At 49.8% G+C, this 17694-nt stretch overlaps 1 protein-coding gene across 12 annotated transcripts in view; it reads right to left on the minus strand.

Annotated features, from left to right (window-relative positions):
- Positions 1–2021: 2021 nt before the first annotated feature.
- AFDN (afadin, adherens junction formation factor) overlaps positions 2022–17694 on the minus strand; it is a 141389-nt gene continuing 125716 nt past the window's right edge. For 7 of the 12 annotated variants that reach the window (XM_036118634.2, XM_078054460.1, XM_036118631.2 and 4 more), the window contains 4 exons: positions 11474–11608; positions 8213–8504; positions 4808–4892; positions 2022–4024 (listed from right to left, as the gene is read on the minus strand). In XM_036118634.2, coding sequence (XP_035974527.2) covers positions 3871–4024; positions 4808–4892; positions 8213–8504; positions 11474–11608 — 666 coding nt within the window. In that variant the 3' untranslated portion in view covers positions 2022–3870. The remainder of the gene's footprint in view (positions 4025–4807; positions 4893–8212; positions 8505–11473; positions 11609–17694) is intronic. The other 5 variants (XM_036118632.2, XM_036118625.2, XM_078054459.1 and 2 more) reach the window with 2 other exon arrangements.

The raw sequence follows: 17694 nt of genomic DNA on the forward strand, positions 1-17694 counted from the left end.
CATCCACCGGCCTTCCTCCGAACTGGCGCCTTCAGCACGGTGGGTCGCAGCTGCGGGCAGAGCCTAGTCCTCCCTGAGGCTGACTCCAGCTGCGGGCCGCGGGGAAACGACACGCTGGGTTTCAAAGGCTTCCTAGGAAAAAGGATGCGGACTACCGTGTGTGCACGGTTTGTGCCGACCGCATAGTGCCAGGGTAGTTTTCGGACATCTGGGCTGAGTATGAATATGCTGAAATTTACTTCCCGTTTGCCTTTTCTCTTCCAACGCGGCTGCTCAAGAACGGAGTGTCCTAAGTGATTAGGGGCGCTGGACCATCGCCTTTACGGGGAGAATGTGGAGAGCGGTTCCAGGGGATGAAGCGGGGGTTGGTTAGCGGCTGGCCTAAGTGCTGTGTTGCGGTCCCGTGATGCCCCCGAGGCTGGCCTCCCACCCCTTCCCACGCTCTCTCCCCGCCGACCAAGCCGTGAATGTTCCTCCAAAGCGTGAGGCCCTCCTCCCCGGTGCCCTTGGCTCCCGCGAGCCGTGCCGAGGTCTCCTGCCGTCTGCGGGCGGCAGCCTCTCTGCCCAGGGGTCTCCTCCGCCTGCGACAGCCCCTCCTCTCAGGAGGGAAGCCATTTCCGCAGAGGGCGTGCCAGCAGGAGTTAGATGGGGTCCTCCTGGGCAGAGTGCCCAGTGCACCTGCTGTGTACAAACCGAGAGAGGAACTGTGCTCACGTAACTGTGGACGCCTGCCTTCCCGCATCGGCTGTGGGACACTTGGAACCCGCGTCCCCACTGGCTGACACAGAGCAGGCACTCATGAGTTGTGTTTGTGAAATAAAGTGGGAGAGAAATGGACTTTTATGTTTGGAGTTGTTCTCGCATCTTTTGCGGCGCCATGACTTTGAACAAACGATGAATAGCTGTGCACGGACACCGGTCACTCGGCATCTCCTCTCCTGGGAGACTCCCTGCTGCAGGCGACAGGGGCATGGAGACCCTGAAGGTACGACTCGGCTTCCCACACAGGGCACCGCCGTGGCTCAGTCGGTTAAGTGGCCACCTCCTGATTTCTGCTGGGGTCACAATCTCCAGACGGGGCCCCGAGCTGGGGGTGGAGCTTAGACTGTCCCTCTGCCCCTCCCCCCCAAAACCAAGTCAGCTCCCCGAGCAACAGAGCGGCGATCATTTTCCCATGGCACACGCTAGAAAACCCTGCAGGGCCTGCTGCTGTGACGTCCACCACAGAAAGCCTCGCTAGGGCAGACTCCTTACTTCCACGAGGAGCAACACAACTGCGGTCCTTGAGACAACCTGAGTCAGTCTCTAAGTTTCTGTCCTCCTAAACTCTAAAGCACCTTTTTGGGCATTAAAAATACATTACCAGCGAATATCCTCATTCCAGTACATAAGCAGCTGGTCCTACCCAAAGGCCTCCCTGAGCTTCTGCAGTCCTAAGACATTCCCTCCTTCAGGAAAGCCCTTCTCGAACTCCTGGGGCCGCTCCTTCACCCAGCACGCCTGCTCCGGGGCCACAAAGGAAGGCGGACTGGGCACAGGGAACACGGGAGTCAGCACCGGGGAGAGGCAGGCCCCCCCAGGTGCAGCCAGAGCGCCGGCTCCCTTCTCGCGCCACCTGTGTGCTTTCGTGACCGCCTCCCATGAGCCACGTCGGGTGGGTCTTCGCTGCTGATGCACCGCCAGCACATCCGATCCACACAGCTTAGTAAGTTCGGGTGTGCTTAAGAATCCAAGAGGCAATGAAGGGACCGTGTGAGTCTGTGTGACCAGGGGTCGGCTGACGCGCCCAGCAGGTCGTGGAGCCGGGCTGGGCAGGGGAGCGTGGGGACCGCGGCAAGAGTGGCCCGCGGCCTCTGTCCGACAGCCTGCACGATCAGGACAAACCAGAACGAGCGCCTGACACAGACGGGACCCTCGGGGCACCTCTCGTGAATGACGTCACAGGCAGAAGGGGACGGGAGGCAAAGGTGCAGATCACAGATGTAATTCTGCCCGCACGACTGCAGTAACAGCAAACACACTTAAATACATACAAAGTTTATTAAAAATAGATTGCAAATGAAGTACAGTAGAAACAGGAAAGTACAGCAGTTGTGGTGTCCCCAGCGACGCAGTTATGAAAAGCACGTGTTCACATTTGACCTCATCACCCAAGGGTGGCCCAGCCCACCTGCCCACGGGCCTGATGACCACACACACAAATAGCCCTGCATGTCAGTATTTACATGTATTTGCATGTACTTACGCGTAGTTGCTGTTTCTCTATATATTAACAGAAAAGTAATTCATCTGCATCTTTTCATGGAAGAAAGTGTGAATTTAGTCCCTATAAGGCGGCCAGTGTTCTCGAGCTATCTGGGAGGGGCCTGCTTTTCCTGGAACCTCCAGAGCAAACACCCACATCCTTCATAAACACTTAGAACCATGTGACTCTCTTAAACAAGGGGAACGGTGAGAGCACACTTCCAAATAAGAACCCTGATAGACGTAAAAATATTTACACTCGCATTTCAATGATTTATCATACAGCTCTCATTAAAGTGATTTCTCAGGCTAAAAAGCCTCTCCCTCTTCTATTTGAAAGTGTGTGTATTTTTCTAACGTATATATTTGTAAGAGAACAATCTGGTACAGAAGAATCATCGAGACCCCACAGCAGGGTTTTGTCAAGTAGAAAATTTGCTCATAATCACAAAGTAAGTTAGCACTTCCACGGCACACAGTAGAAATCGACATGAGATCCATCTCCCCAGCATCAGCCACACGGTCACAGCTGAAGAAACAACTGCGATGCCCAATGACTCAAAAATGAAAATTAAATAACTCTATTCGATGTAAGAAAATCGCTTAAACTGCAGTCCGAGGTGTGTGACGTTGCTAGCCACGAGCCTTCCTTCCCAGACAACACGTGGATGGAACTGGTCCTTCCTCGAAGGTAGAATCCCTGAGCCCCAGCCGTGTCAAGCGTCACTACTAACCTCCCATCCCTCTCATACTTCCGCATCTCTCCACATCAACACGGCCCAGCTAAACAGATCCTCTTTTATAGATTCTCTTGAATAGTCGAGATACTTAGTGAACTCCCTAACTGAACTGCCATCTTCAAAATCACCAATGATTTATTAGTCTAACAATAATCTGGCATTTATAAAAATAAAATATCCTAAGCTTAAATCCTCAAAATTTTCTTCTTGGAGAATTTTTTTTTAAATTACCTATTTAGAATATAGCAGGAGGGCTGTCCCTGGATGGAAGCAGAGGGGGCAGGGCAGGGTCCTGACAGGCACCACCTCCCTTCTGGGCCGCGTGGGTCTGAGCTGCCTTGGGACCCCCCTCCCCGGGGGGGAGACAAGTGAGCAAGGCGGGGGGCGGGCTCTGCACTGAGCCCCCGTGCAGGGTACGCTCAGGTGTTCTCTCTCCTGGAAGGGGACACCTCGCCCTCAGGGGACACGGTCTGCAGCTGCTACTCAATAGCACAAACAAGGTCTGGGCAGGTCAGGCGGTTCCCTGCCCAGTCGCCACAGCGCCATACAGCCTCTCTGCGCCACGCCGGGCGAGGGCGAAGACGTGTCCCCACTGTGCTCTCCTGCCCTGCATTCTCCCCTCTGCCACTCAGACGCTAAAAAAGGAAACAAAAAACTTATCTTCATGTGAGTCAGATTAAGAAATTAGACAGCGTTTACATTGTATAAATGATCATCTCCTGGTGAATGAAAAGAGCGTCTTGGAACGGGACCATCTCTGGATCCCGGCCGTCTCAGCAACGGTGCTTCTGGGACGCGGACAGGCCGCGCGCGGCCCCTGCCCCGAGCCCGTCCTCCAGAGCCGCGCCGACAGGCCCCTGGGGCGCACGGGCACCTCGGCCCCGTCTCATTTTGTGTTCAGCTCATTTTCCAGTTCTGTTAATTTACGAGAGGCTTTTACTTTGTTGGACACATCTTGACCTTGTGAAAACAGACGCTGACGCTCTTTGAATGTCAAGTTTTCAGGGGCTCCTGAACTTCCAGGTACATCGGCATCGTGGCTGCAGCAGAGCAAATGCAAACATCACTGGTCACATGGAACTAAGCTGTCAACACCAATGCCATTCAAAGTGAGGTGACCTGACACAATGGACAATTAAGTACATTCTTCCATGAGGGAGACTCATTCCTTGTTAAATTTGCCATAATCCTTCCCATGAATACAATCACTGGGGTTGTCGCTAGGCAGCAAAAAGGGCAGAACGTTCTCCTGACTAAACTGTTAACTTTCTCCAGCCACGTCCAACTCTCAAAACGCCAGTCACTTCAATATTAGCAGGCCGGGGATTCTTAATAGGTGAGCTAGCTGAAGAGGTACAGCTTAAAAACATGTAATTTTAATGAGTCCACATGGACCCGAGAGGCATCTGTCAGTATACCTACCTTAACGAGTTAGTGTAAGATACTAAAGATTCTCTCGATGAGCTCAATGTCCGTGTTCTAAGAACCATCTGGACTACGGCCTAGGTGAGGGTGCTCGGTGGAGACACGACGCCCATTTACTGTTTGTGCATCGTCAGGGTTGGCCTTAGGCAGTCTAACAGGATGTCTGGACACTGCCCTAGAATCTTCCACCCTCGTCGGCGGAAGCAGACAGCATCATGCCCCCCTCCTTCTGGAGTTCTGACCACTAAGCCTGAAACCTACATCACTGTCTGAAACACAATGCAAAATAAAAGAGCCTCTAGGCTCACACACTTGTGCAATGAGAAACGTCTGAGATGATAATGAAGTCTCTAAAATTCCACTCCAGCCTCCTACAGAACTAGCACAGCTGTAAATACCTTTTAGACAGTCTCTCTCTCGGATCCCGATAAGCATCATGGGCACCAACAGCTGTCCCAGCCGATCCCATGTAAGAGTTTGGTCCTTTTCCATAAAAGAAAAAAAATCAAAGTTAAAGTGCCTGCACAATTTCCAAAACTTTACTCATGATCAAGATGCAGTGCCCACGGAGGAGTACTGAAAATCTGACAGGAGCCCCGTGGGTCTGAAGCTCGCGTCTCTCAGTGGCCCGAGTAACCCAATCACCAGGCCGCGCAGGTGCACGGTGCCCCAAGCCAGCCACGCCAGCCATGTCCTCAGGGAGCGACAGCCAAAAGGTTCAAATCAGTGAAGATGCATAATTACCATGAATTCATATGAAAAATCCCCAGAAGACTAATTCAAATGAGACTGTCAGATGCTCCTGACGCAAAGGGTTTCCTTACAAACTAACTGAGAGCAAATGTAACCCAAACAGTAAGCAGTGATCACATGCCTCGAGTTTCTCTTTTCAGGGCAGCTCCTGAATTTTTTTGCTACATAAATGGCTATAATTACTAAAACAAAACTTTTTAAACAAATGAGTTACAGAAAAAGCCCTAGTGTTTGATATAAATGCTGTAAATACAAACTCACTCAAAACCAGACCCAAAGCAGTGTAGAGGAGGAGTGCGTGAGTCTGTGGGATGCCCAGCCTGGGTCCCTGGCTCGGCCTGCGCCTGGCCCAACGCCTGGGGTGACTGACGGCAGCCAGCCTGGGAACAGCACCGCCCTCTCTAGCCAGTGTTAAAGATCAAAAAAGATGACACAGATAAAAATTTTAAAATGCATCCAAATATTACCACTAATGATATATTATTAAAACCATAGTGCATTATGTCAGCACTCATATATTGTTAATTGTAACATCAGCAAGAAAAAAAATTTCATGCTTGAAGAGCGTTTTGCTTACAATGATACAAGCTGGAGCAATAAATGCTCAAAATACTCAGCAAACGGGGACAGCATGGGTATTGGATTAGACAGGCCACAAAATCACTACAATATCTCAACAGTAGAATTTTCCTTTTTAGACAGCAGCATAAAAATGATTTCTAGCTTCTTCTCTGGATGCAGGAACATGCTGTGCAGACCTAGCTGTTTGGCTGAGACGCAGCGCAGGGCTGGCTGGGGCTCCTCGGGGCACTGCATCATTCCCGGTCCTTTGCCAGGGTCCCCGTGATCGCCACGTGGGAAGTCATCCTCCACAAAGACTCAAAAGATGAAACAGACCCCTATCTCCAACGTGGAGCAACCCAGAGCAGGCCTCCACAGCAATTATCGGCAGAGTAGAATTTTTTTCTATTTTAATTCTAAATTTTCGCTGTTTTAGAAAATGTTGCATTTTATCTTTTGAGTTTTGTTGTAAGAATGATACTTGCTTCTTCCACTGGTAAAAATCAATTCTTCAAAGTTTTCAAAGTTAATCAGAATATTAAATACTTTCAGTGGACTATATGAATTAATACTGCACATCTCAAGTAATTTTCAAAGAGCTCCAGTTAAAGAACCTTTTTTTTTTTTTTTAAAAATACCTTGCTATGCTAGAATGAGACACTGTTTATTCCAATTCGTACCCGTTTCCTCCTCCTCAGGCACCCAGTGGAAGAAACCAGCCCACCCGCAGACGCATGCGGAGTGCTCACGACACAAGAAACGTGAGCTGAACCCGGGGGTGCGGCCGTGTTAGTGGGATGGCGGTGAGGAGGTCAGAAATGCTCTGCATTTGGTGCAGACAGCTTTGTACTTTACGAAGGAAGTCTTCAAAGAGGCACGAGCCATCAGACGCAGGATATAACCTGCTCCTATGTGGTCTTTTCGGTGTGAAATAAAATAAGGGTTAGTGGTATGAGTGAAAGCCAAGGTGGTCAGAAATGAAAACCTAGCCCAACATCGCGTTAGCAAATCTCGTCTGTGTCACGACACACAACCCCTCAAGTTTGCAGCTTGTAACATGATGCAAGGAGACTGAGGCCATCTCACTTCGAAAACTACTGTTGTCCCAGAAAAGTCTTTCTAGACACCGACAACAGATATTTTATAAAAAGATTTAATTTTGACTTCTGAGTGACTCAGTCTCAGTATCATATGCTGAGCCTTCGGGGTGGATCAAAGCTCTGACGTCAATGGGAAGAGAACCTGGCAGAACTCATTTGTTCTGGAAGAGCGAAGGTCACGTGTGTTTTTGATCATTCATCTTCTTTTAGAATTCTGAGTCCCGGGCATTGCACCAGGAGCATTTTAGAAGACCCTTGTGCCCATGAAGACCACTAAATCTGACAGTGTTTATTGCCAGCATTCTAATATTAAGATTTTAAGAGGAACTTGGAGTTTGAATATTGTAAACATCCCTTCCAGTGCAGTCTTGGACACTGGTTACGGCGGCTGCGCCTGTGGGCAGGACCACCGTCACGTCAGAGCTCGTATTAACTCAAGGCAACTGCGTGCCTGTCAGGGTCTAGGTACCAGGACTGTGACATGCCGGGAACGTCTGTTAACAGGAAGGAACGAAACCAGCAAGAGGGAAAAGGAGTCATTTCACAACGACTGGGTTCTATGTCCCTGGCGTGAGGCAGCTCACATTACAGCAGGACCATCAACTCAGCATAGCGCCAACTACTCCACCCAAACTACCACGGAAAGTAGGGGTCATCTGGTAAACCACTGCCATGTGGTGCGTAAGCCAGAACAGAAAGTTCTACTCATGTTGGAGAACAGAACTTAGCATGTGACCCTGACACTGCTGGGAAGAATGTCTTACTCTCATCTTCAGACACCAAGATGTGTGAAAAAAGCATGTGTTCAACCAAACTTAATAAGAGTTATTTGAAGAGGCAGAGAATGGAGGCCAAGACCAACAGTACTTCAAGTGACTGGGGGGTCCCGGAGGGCCAGCCACCGCTGGCAGGTCCGAGGGACAGAACCCTGCAGGTAGAAAGCAACTGGGGAGCTGGTGTACTTGCCAAAACGACTCTTAGCACAGACAGGACAATTGGAGGTAGGGGGAGATCACCACACTGAGACTAGTGATCAGGCGAAATCAAATTCCAAAGCGAGTGCTGACTGAGGGGGCCCACAGAGCAGCAGGGTGCAGGGTCCCGATTCCAATCAGGAAGATAAAAGAGGGCTTGATTTGCAATCCCACATTTTACCTCTACCTTTCGAGTGGCTGGGCTGGTAGAAGCCTGGTTTTTTTGGAAGGGGCGGGGGCTGGCCTGTTTTGGGAGCAGTACTGTTGGCACGGGCCGAGGGTGGCTGGAATGAGTTGGAGAGGAAGGTGCCGTCGGAGGCCGGGCGTGGCGGGCAGGGGGGCTGCTGTGGCTTAACGGCGGCGGGAAGAAGAAAGTGCCCGTGGGGCTTCCTCGTGCAAGAGCGCTTATCCTGACCTGCCAGACTGCAGTCCTCCTCCTCCTCCTCCCCCTCGTGGTACGAGACGAGCCTGGCGGTGTACAGAGAGTCTGGGGACAGGGTCTGGGCCTGGAGGGAGGAGGCGGTCCGCTGAGGCGGGGGAGGAGGAGCGGCGGCCGGAGGGGACGGGGACGGGAGCTCGTAGCCCCGCGGAAGCGGGGGTCTGCACAGACCCGGCTCCTCCGGCTCCAGCAACCTGCGCTCGGCCTCTGCGTGCTGTCTGCGCCTCTCGGCTTCCAGGCGGCTGTAATACCCTTCTTCCTGTCGCCTCTGCACGTGGAACAGACAAAAGCGCAAAGGTCAGAGTCAGGGGGGGCCTTCCGGGTGCACGAAAGGGCGCATTTACCCTCTGCCCCCCGTCTCCACACTGATCACGAGTCCAGGGGACAGCAAAGTTTCAACGTAACAGTCTACGACAGAAACGGGCAGATCCGCCTGGAGACAGTCTGGAGACTCCCGGGCACGTTCGTCCTATCGGGGGGTTTCTGGCACGAAACTGCTCCAAAGCACCGAACCAGTGCGCTCTAGGTCCTCGCAGGCTCCAGCTTCCCGTTACGACACCACTGTCCCCATTCAATTATCCCTCCAGACCCTTAATTCCCTGCTGCTCCTCTGTCTCGCTCTCCTTCTGCTCTTGTAGAGTATTAACTTACCTGTGCCTGCTCGGTTTAAAGACAAAACGAAACCCAAACAGGCTCTAACTGGCTTTCTACAGCTGGTACTTGCAAGAACAGCAACCTGGCACGCATGCTTTTTCACTGACCCCGGGAGTCCAGGGAGCAGCCCTTCCCCTTCCTCGACCAGAAGGACGATTAAGTCACCTGGTTTATTTCCAGTTATTCAGAGGGAAGTTAACAGAAACCAACAACTGTAAAAAAAAAAATTACTCATTTTCCCAAGGGAACAATCTAACAAATATGCTTTCCACAGTTCTTAATTTATAGTTCAAATCTTAACAGACTCCCTGACAGACAGAAAATTAGAGAGCCAGGCGTTAATAACAGCAGCAACACGATATTCGGATATATTTGGACACACACGGTACATTTTCTTCCGACATACATCCGCACAGACTGCAGCTGACAGAGCTGAAATTATTGTCACATTAAAAAAGGTAACAGCACGGTTCTGTTAAAGATTGACAAAAGTTCTAGAACACATGGGAAGAGTGAGTGTAAGAAAGGGGTTCCAAGAGCAGACAGAAGGACGTGCCTCAACCTGGGTGTGTGGTGCTGCAGAACGGAGGGAATTCTCAATCCATTCAACCACACGAAAACTCATTTTGGGGCCCTTGCTGGCATGAAGATACAAGTTTCGAGTCCCCGTTTTACCACGTACGCTCGTGTTTCCTCCCTGCTCCCTCCGGAGCACGCATGCACCGGACAACGGTGCTCAGCGCTTCCCCTTCTGAGGGAGGAAACTGCAAGGACCAGTGCCGGCCCCGGGCACGGCCCTACACCGACTCCTCACTTGATCTTCTCACTCTGTGTGGAGACATCCTGAAGGAAAGACATTTTGCACCTTATTTTCTACACAAAGTAAGTGTTTGCTTGGGGTTGGGGAATCCAATTCAGAACGATCCCTGTGGCCTTTACATCAAGTTGTCAGGAATCTTAGTGTGACATGGAGAACATTTTAGGAGGAAACCAAAATACCCTTTAGTTACATGGAGAGCAGATACAAGTACATGACCCCACAATTATTCTACCACAAATGAATGGCACATTTTCTATAACAAAGCAAGCCCAACAACTGTGGACATTCTGTATAAAAAATAGGTTATTCAGCTTCTTTTTACAGTGCGCACTCAATTCTAGAAAGCAGTTCCTAAGACACAAGCGTATTTGACAAAATCGTGAGTTGTGAGCACACACGCTGGAAAACCCGAGTAGTGCCCGAGCGTCCCCACAGAAGGCGCGCTGCTCAGGCGGCAGGGCCGTTCCCGCTCCCGCTCCCGCGCACGGCGGTGGCTCTGTGCGGGCCGCCCGGGCACGCAGAGGCTGCACACAGCCAAGGAACAGCAAGACAACACGCACCCCAAGGGGGACCCGCATGGCTCACGTTTCAGAAAACTGATTTTGATTCTGACTCATCATGACACAAAGTAAAGAGTCAAGGGAGACCTAACCCTGAAAGCTCAGACTCCTTCAGAAAACTGCAAATCTACTGGGACACAGCTTTTGAAGATAATACGATGACAACTTTAAGGAATGGTGAAGGTCTAGAAGACGCAGAAGTCGCTAATTTCCATACAGGTTCGTGTGCTAGCGTTATTTACTCTACTTTCATTGAAATGAGTCACATCGTTTCTGTCAATCTTGCTTTTCATTTGTTATATATCCGCAAAGATTCTATTGCTACAAAAAGCTTCCTTAAAGTTCTGTTTTTGGGGGAGGAGGAGGGTGCTCTATGAATACAGTTCACTGGATTATCAGAGGAGGAGTGATGAGTAAGAACTGAACTTCTCCCCATCAGCAGCTGTGGCGCTCCCGGCCTCCGCCTTCACAGAAGGGAAGCAGCAGTGAGATGCGCTTCTCCCGGGCCGCATCCAGCACGGCGAGCCCTGCGGGAGGGCCCGGGCGGCACACACAGCAGGAGGCCACAGGCCACAGGCGGAATAGGTCAAATCAGTTGTCATTTTAAAATTCAACTTAAAAGATCACTTTCATAAAAAAAAAAAAAAAAAAAAATCCACGTATGGAAACCAAGTAGTAACTCAGGATACTTATCAGATTAGATCCTAGTTGAATTCTCCTTGAATCGTGTTTTTCATAAGCCATCAACCAGCAGTGAGTGATGTCAGTGAACAATCTCAAGTGCGGAGTGTGAACGGACTGTGTTACTACGTTCCTGGCGCCTCCCACGGCTCGCACTCCCTCTGCCCGCCTAGCGCACAAGCATCCCCCTCACAGTAACCAGCTGGACCACGTCCAGGAAAGGAAGAGCCCGGAGTACGCGGGCAGGCTGCGAAGAGGCTCACTCATCATAACCAGGCCTATGAGTTCAAAAGTGGGAGAGAGACAAGACTCAGAGGGTAAGAGAGTCTGGACACAGTTCGGAAGAGAGGTAGGTAGGCCGGGTCAGGCTCAAGTGTTGGGTCCGATAACACAGGTGGGGATCCAGGCCCTGTTCTGTCTTGTACATCTTAGGATACAGGTCAGGTCTAGCCCCTCTCCCCAGCCCATCGACGGGTTCAGGCTAATCTGGTAAAGTGCTAGCTGCCCCTAGAGGACCATAACCTTTTCTTCAGCATCTCGCTTCGCTCTCTCCTCGTCCTGGCGGCGCCGCTCCTCTTCCTGCCTGGCGCGATCTTCCGCCTCCCGCCTGCGCATCTCCTCCAGCTGCTGCTGACGCCTCCGCTCCTCATCCTGTAACTAACAACACAGCGCCTTGAAGCTCCGCTCTGCTCACCCACCTGCACGAGGCGTACCGGGCACATGCGGACACAGGCACACACAGTCAAATACAAGATACCAGGCTAGAAGCACTGCTGAAAGACAGTAAAACACACACCTTAGAGCTCTGTAGTTCAAAAATAAGTTTCCTAAAAGCGTGGTCCCCACAGGTCCGTTAATTTCCCCATTAACTGTGGCTCAAAGGAGGAGGACTCTGTCTCATGCATTCACACATTAAACAAGCATCATTCTTGTATTAGAATAAATAGAAGTTTAACCAGCTCCTGTAAATCAGCAGACTCCAGCAACAGACAAAACCCTCAACTGATGGAACTCTGGAACCCACTCAACCCCCTGTGCTTCCTGGCCGCGCTCCTGTGAGCTGTGGCACGCAGATGCTGGCCTCCCCGGGGCGGGGTGCAGGCCCCAGCTCACGACTGCAGCGGGACGTGGGTCTGCGGAGAGCCCCGTGCAGAGCAGCCCGCCTCTGCCTGGGCACCAAGCTTCCAGCACGCCGGCCCGTGGCCATCCGCTCTCTCTGGACCCCATCCTGGACTTTGAGAATTCCTTCTCAGCCCGGGAATACCCCCAAACTGAGTCAGAGAATCTGAACCTAAAATCTGGAAGGAACCTTACTCTACCTCCCTCCTGCTACATCTCTGCCAAGTAATTATCCACTCTGTCTGAATAACTCTGGTGTCTGGGAACCTGCTGCCTACCTCCCCGAGACAGGGTATTCTATTTTCAGGTAACTACTAGTCAAAAAGTTCTTCTGTGGGTCTAAAATTCATCACTTGATGGTTTGCTTTCTATTTTTCATCATTCAGGTTTTGCCTTTTTGAAACAACACAAAACAAATTTATTATCTTTCCTTCACACCATCCAAATGCTTCAGGGTATCTTCAAAAATCTACGATGTAGCCTGTTTTGGTTTCCGGCTCCTTTATCCTTCTGGTCAGATTTCTCTAAGTACTACGGCTTCAGGGTCCCTTTGACCAGAACAGAACAGAGAATGCCCTTCTGCTGTTACAGGCCAGGACAAAGGTAACTCTGGAAGCTTGCTTCTCCGTTGCTGTCGTCTGCGACAGAGCCGGCCTGGAGCAGTGCCCACAGCCCTGCATCACCCTTGGCATCAAGAGCAGTGGATTCAAAATGTAAAAAATGAAAATGTAACTCAACGCCACCTCGTTTAACTGCTAAAACCACTGCAGGAATCCCTTACATAAAATCGCTCACGGTACGTTTCAGTATTTACAGAATTACTAGTTATTGTATAAATTGTTCATAGCAAAAAATAGAAACTGAACTGGACTTAAATTGCATTTATGTTTATTTTTTTAAACAAAAACGTAACGACTTCACTCTTGCCTGATTTCTCTGGAATAAAACACTGCATCTGGTGGAAAGTAACAAATTAACTTGTGTCACTAGACTTTCTCATGTCAGCAAGCAATATTAAGACTCCTTAGAAAAAAAATGAAAACTGCCTCGTCAAGAAGACAAATTTACTTAACTTCCTCTTTCAGTACAATCTAGAAATAGGCCAGGAGGGAGGGCAGGGTGGCTTCTGGAGCAGGGGCAGGTGCTCCTTCCTGAGAACTGTCCAGCGTCCTGCCCTGGGGAGAGTCCCCCACGGAGGGCTCACAGCCAGCAGCGTGAAGACTGATCAAGCATGTTATAGTCATCAGTCCAAGTTATGAGAAATAGTCAAAATAAACAGCCACTGAGAACAGTAAATACTCTACAGAAGAGCAACTTATGGAAGAATGTAAAACTGCATTAGTGAAAGAAGTTTTTGTTACCCAATAAAGCACAAACTAATTCATCATGTTATACTTTCTAGACCTAATTGAAAACAAGTCTGAGCAAGAAAACCAGTATCCACTGAAACAGCCTACTCATTCTTTTAAATTAAAGAGGAGTATGATTTTAAGAAATGAGAACGGTTACAATTCTCATAATTACAGGCACAGAATGCTACACCTTATGAATCGGTAAACAGACTCTTTCTCTTAAAAGCCTTCATCCTTCTAAATCTGGATGGGGTAAGCAAGGAGACATCTCTTGGGTTGGGTTCATTAGTGCCTGTTTTTAAAGTCGACCAATGAGCCGGTGCAGTCAGGACCAGGGCAGCCTCTCCCCACTGCGGGGGTAAGCTGCTTCATGCCCTCTCATCTTCAAAACACAGACTGTTTTGTTCTTCGTATGTATGCTGCTTTACTCTACCCTCCTCCCCCAAAACCATTAAAGACAGAAAAGAGAATCCAATCACTTAATTTACTCCAAATAATAGCTCAGAATGGTACACTGAGCTGACAGTCATTACCAGTTAAGGGGCAGCTCAACTTGTTACAAATTTCATGGCTGAGATCCGATGACAAACTATGTTAACACTGGAGTTAAATGAATAGAGATGAGCTCACTGTTTTACAGGAAAGGAATGCCAAGTGACATGTATCAAAGACGTCTGGTAGGAACTTATATTCAGGGGAACAGATCTGAGTAGACAGAAGGAGAATTCTTACAGAATGAACACAAGGCAGCCCAGACTAAAGCTATTCTAAACCAAGAACTTAAGCTGGGATTTCAAAAGCCAGTCCTCTAAGCCTGAACCAGTTTTGCTACATTGGTGGTCCCTATTTCTAAAAAAGACATTTTCAGGTAAAAAAAAAAAAAAAAATCATGTTGAAATCTATGTGTTTATGACTTTATACCACAAGACCCTAAACTGTATCTTAAATTTATAGTAAAAGCCCCATTAAGGGAGACAATCACACCGAGATAATCGGAATACAAAAGAGGACCAAGGTGTCCCTTACTTTTTGACATTTTCACTGAAAATATCACTAAAAGTCTGTTGAGCAGATTGTCCTTAAGAACTTGGGCAAGACCTTTCTGCCTATGTTCCCACCCATTAAAAACACCCTAAAAATTTTAATACCCACCCATGAGGAACCACTATGATCAGGCCCCTTACTACCGCTGGGCGCTGGCCCGACTCGGGTCCAGAGCAAGTCCTCAGCTAGCTGGCAGCCCCACGCCGGGGGCGTTGAGGACGGGGCGCCGTCCTTAGGAGAGCCGTCCGCACAATGTCGGGCACTCCATCAGTGGGCGAGCTCCCTTCCCTGAGCGCGGCCCGTGCCTCTGCCTTTGCAGTGTAAGGAGAAGGACAACTCTGCCAGGAGCTGTAGGACCTACAGCTTAGCTGCTCCAACAGCGGCAGAGACAGGAAGTCACCCCCAAGGAGGCCGTGCGGCTCAAAGGGCCCACGATGTGCACCCACAGTTCTCTTTGCGCAACTGTCATATCTGACACAAGCATGTGAATTTTGTGTTCTACTCGACAACATGGGCAAGTTGGTTTGACTACGAACACACTCTCCTCCTCACTGCTGGGAGGACGGCCCATCGTTCGGCTCCCACTGCCCGCTCCTGCAGCCAGGCACTCCCCTGTGAAAAGGCAGTGAGCAGCCCACCTCTCTGAAAGGGTACCTTGCAACTGGGTTTCCGAATGACTCTTGCTTTCAGTCCAGCCCCTTCTATGCCCAGGTTGCTCGGGTCTGCCCAATTCCTACCGTCCCACATGAAGACCAGACAGGAGGGCAGGGGACGAGGGCAGATCTAGCCTGGAGGAAAACAGGAGAGCCACCGAAATCCTTGAAAACGTCCCTTCGCTGGCACTACCCCAAGGTAGAAGAATTTTCCCCTTGAGCTGTCAGGTCATCTGAGTCAGCGGATGAGCCATTGCAACGGTACCAAGACAAAGCCTGAGACCAGCCAACCGAGACTGTCACTAGTTGAAAGATGGTTCCTAGCAAGAGTTTCGTGAGCAGGAGACATTTTTGTGCAGCAGACTTTAAAATAACCATAAAGGGAGAAAACTCTGGTTAGGATCCTGACTGTCTCTATGGCGTAAGGTGGATCTCTTCCACACCGGCCTTGCCCCTCTGTTCCACCCACATCACAGGGCTGTCATGAGGGAACAAGAGAGTCATGTATGTAATTAACTGGCAGCCTAGGGCAACAGAGGTATGACGTGCTGCACACCCCGTCACTGGGTAGAAGGACCGGTGGCCCTTAGCCCTCAGCCGGGAGGCTGACAGCACCCACCCCACAGCGCAGGTGCGACAGGGAGGGTAGGCTGGGGCGGGGGAAGGCACGGATGGAACGACAGCACTCCGTGGCCATAGGAAGACTGAGGACGCTTCTCTAAGGGACGGGGAGCCACTGCTGGGTTCTGAGCACTCCTGAGTCATACGTTTTTAACTAGGGTCCCTGTAGCTGCTGTGCTGAGAACAGCCTGTATGGGAACAAAGGTGGAAAAGGGACTTGAGGGAATGGCAGTGGCTCGGGCCAGTGTGGTGTCCAGGGGTCAGATTCTGAGAAAGTAAGGACAGGAGAATTTCTCAACGGAGAGGAAGGGGGGTTATGGTTCCTAAGGTTCATAGATGGGGGCAATTAGGAGAGTCTACTGAAGTGGGGAAGGCTGAAGGCAGAGGAGATGAACAGCACGGTGGGCGGGGGTGGGGAGAGAAGGCGTTTCGGGTGGAACACGCTGGGGTTTGCAAAGTCTTATCTGACTGCCAGTGGAGGTGTTACATGGCCAACTGTGTACAGGTCTTTGCTCCGAGAGGGCTCGGGCTAGAAATGTAAATGGGCATCCTGGATCGGGAGGCGGCCCACTGAAAGAGCAGAGGGCGAGCAGAGCCAAGCCTGCTGAGACGGGGCTGCTCCGGAGCAGAAGACCTGCTCCGCTGAGCCCAGTCATCCCCACAAACATCCCGTGGCGTTCCGTACGAAGGGCACGCTGTAAAAACTGCACGGCATGCGCTTCCTACCCGTCCGGTCACAGCCGCCACCACCCTTCATCTCAGGGAGAGGACTGACACCTAGCAGCGGAGGTCCCTCCACACAGCCTGCCCATTCTGACAAAAGGACTCTCCAGATACTGACTGCTGCCAGTAACATTAATATTCGCAGGGGAATCAGGCTAAGAAATGCTCAGAAATGTGGTGGTTAAAAAGTCAGTATTAATACTCAAAATAATTACCTTTTAAAGAAATAAAAACTCTGAACTGTGTCTTTAAAATACGAATCGTCGTGTAATCCTTTCTCCTTAGGTATCATTCACCTGTCACGTCATCTGCGTAGTGGGTTCTGGCCGGGCCCACAGAGCTGGGGAACCCCTTACAGCCAGCCAGTGCGTCGGGTCAGCACCCGGGGGTAACGGACCCCCCAGGAGCGTGTGCTGAATGAGCACCTGACACAAAGAAACCCCCTGCCATAGGTACACCTTACCACACAGAAGCATGGAGAGAACATATATATTTTATCTTTGTCTATTAAAAAAAAAAAAAAAAAAGGAAAGCTAAAATAATCTGCCCTTCGGCCGTCAAGGAGCTGCGTGCACGAGAGGCTTCTCCCTGGAGCGACAGTGCCGCCACACTGTTTAAAGGAGGAAGAAAAAGGGCTGTTGTTTGCTGAAAAGGCCAGCGAAGTCAGACCTGGACTCAGGGACTGTCCACAGTCCTGGTGTCTGATGCTGCCCATATGCATTTGGAAGCCGACTAACAAAAAATGCCCTCGTTAATATAACAGATACATCAACCAGTCTGTAATTCTCTGGCCAATGACACAGGTAATAATAGCACCTGCGCACCGCAGATACTGAATGACCAACCAGATTTCCCACTACTGACGTCAAACCCACTGAAGTTACAACAGAAAAGGACCCTGGCATTTTTCGGCAGACAGTAAACTGGTACGGCTGATAAACTAAACTGAAGTCCATGTGAAATTATTAAAGAAAACAAAGAATAAATGTTTACCGAAAAGCTTTCTTATTCTACCAATAAACTAATATCCTAGACAGTTACATCTTAATTGGCAAAACAATGTGAATACCAATTCAATTGAGTTTCTAATAGTTGATTATTCAAAATCTATTACCAAGGTAATAATAATGAAATAGATTAGTCATTGCAAAAGTTCTTTCATTTGCTCATGTATTTATGACTACGTAAGAATACACAGAATCAACTTTATGACTGAGAAAAGGTCAAAAAC

The sequence above is a fragment of the Halichoerus grypus genome, chromosome 9, assembly GCF_964656455.1.
Source record: "Halichoerus grypus chromosome 9, mHalGry1.hap1.1, whole genome shotgun sequence".
In the NCBI taxonomy this organism is placed as follows: Eukaryota; Metazoa; Chordata; class Mammalia; order Carnivora; family Phocidae; genus Halichoerus; species Halichoerus grypus.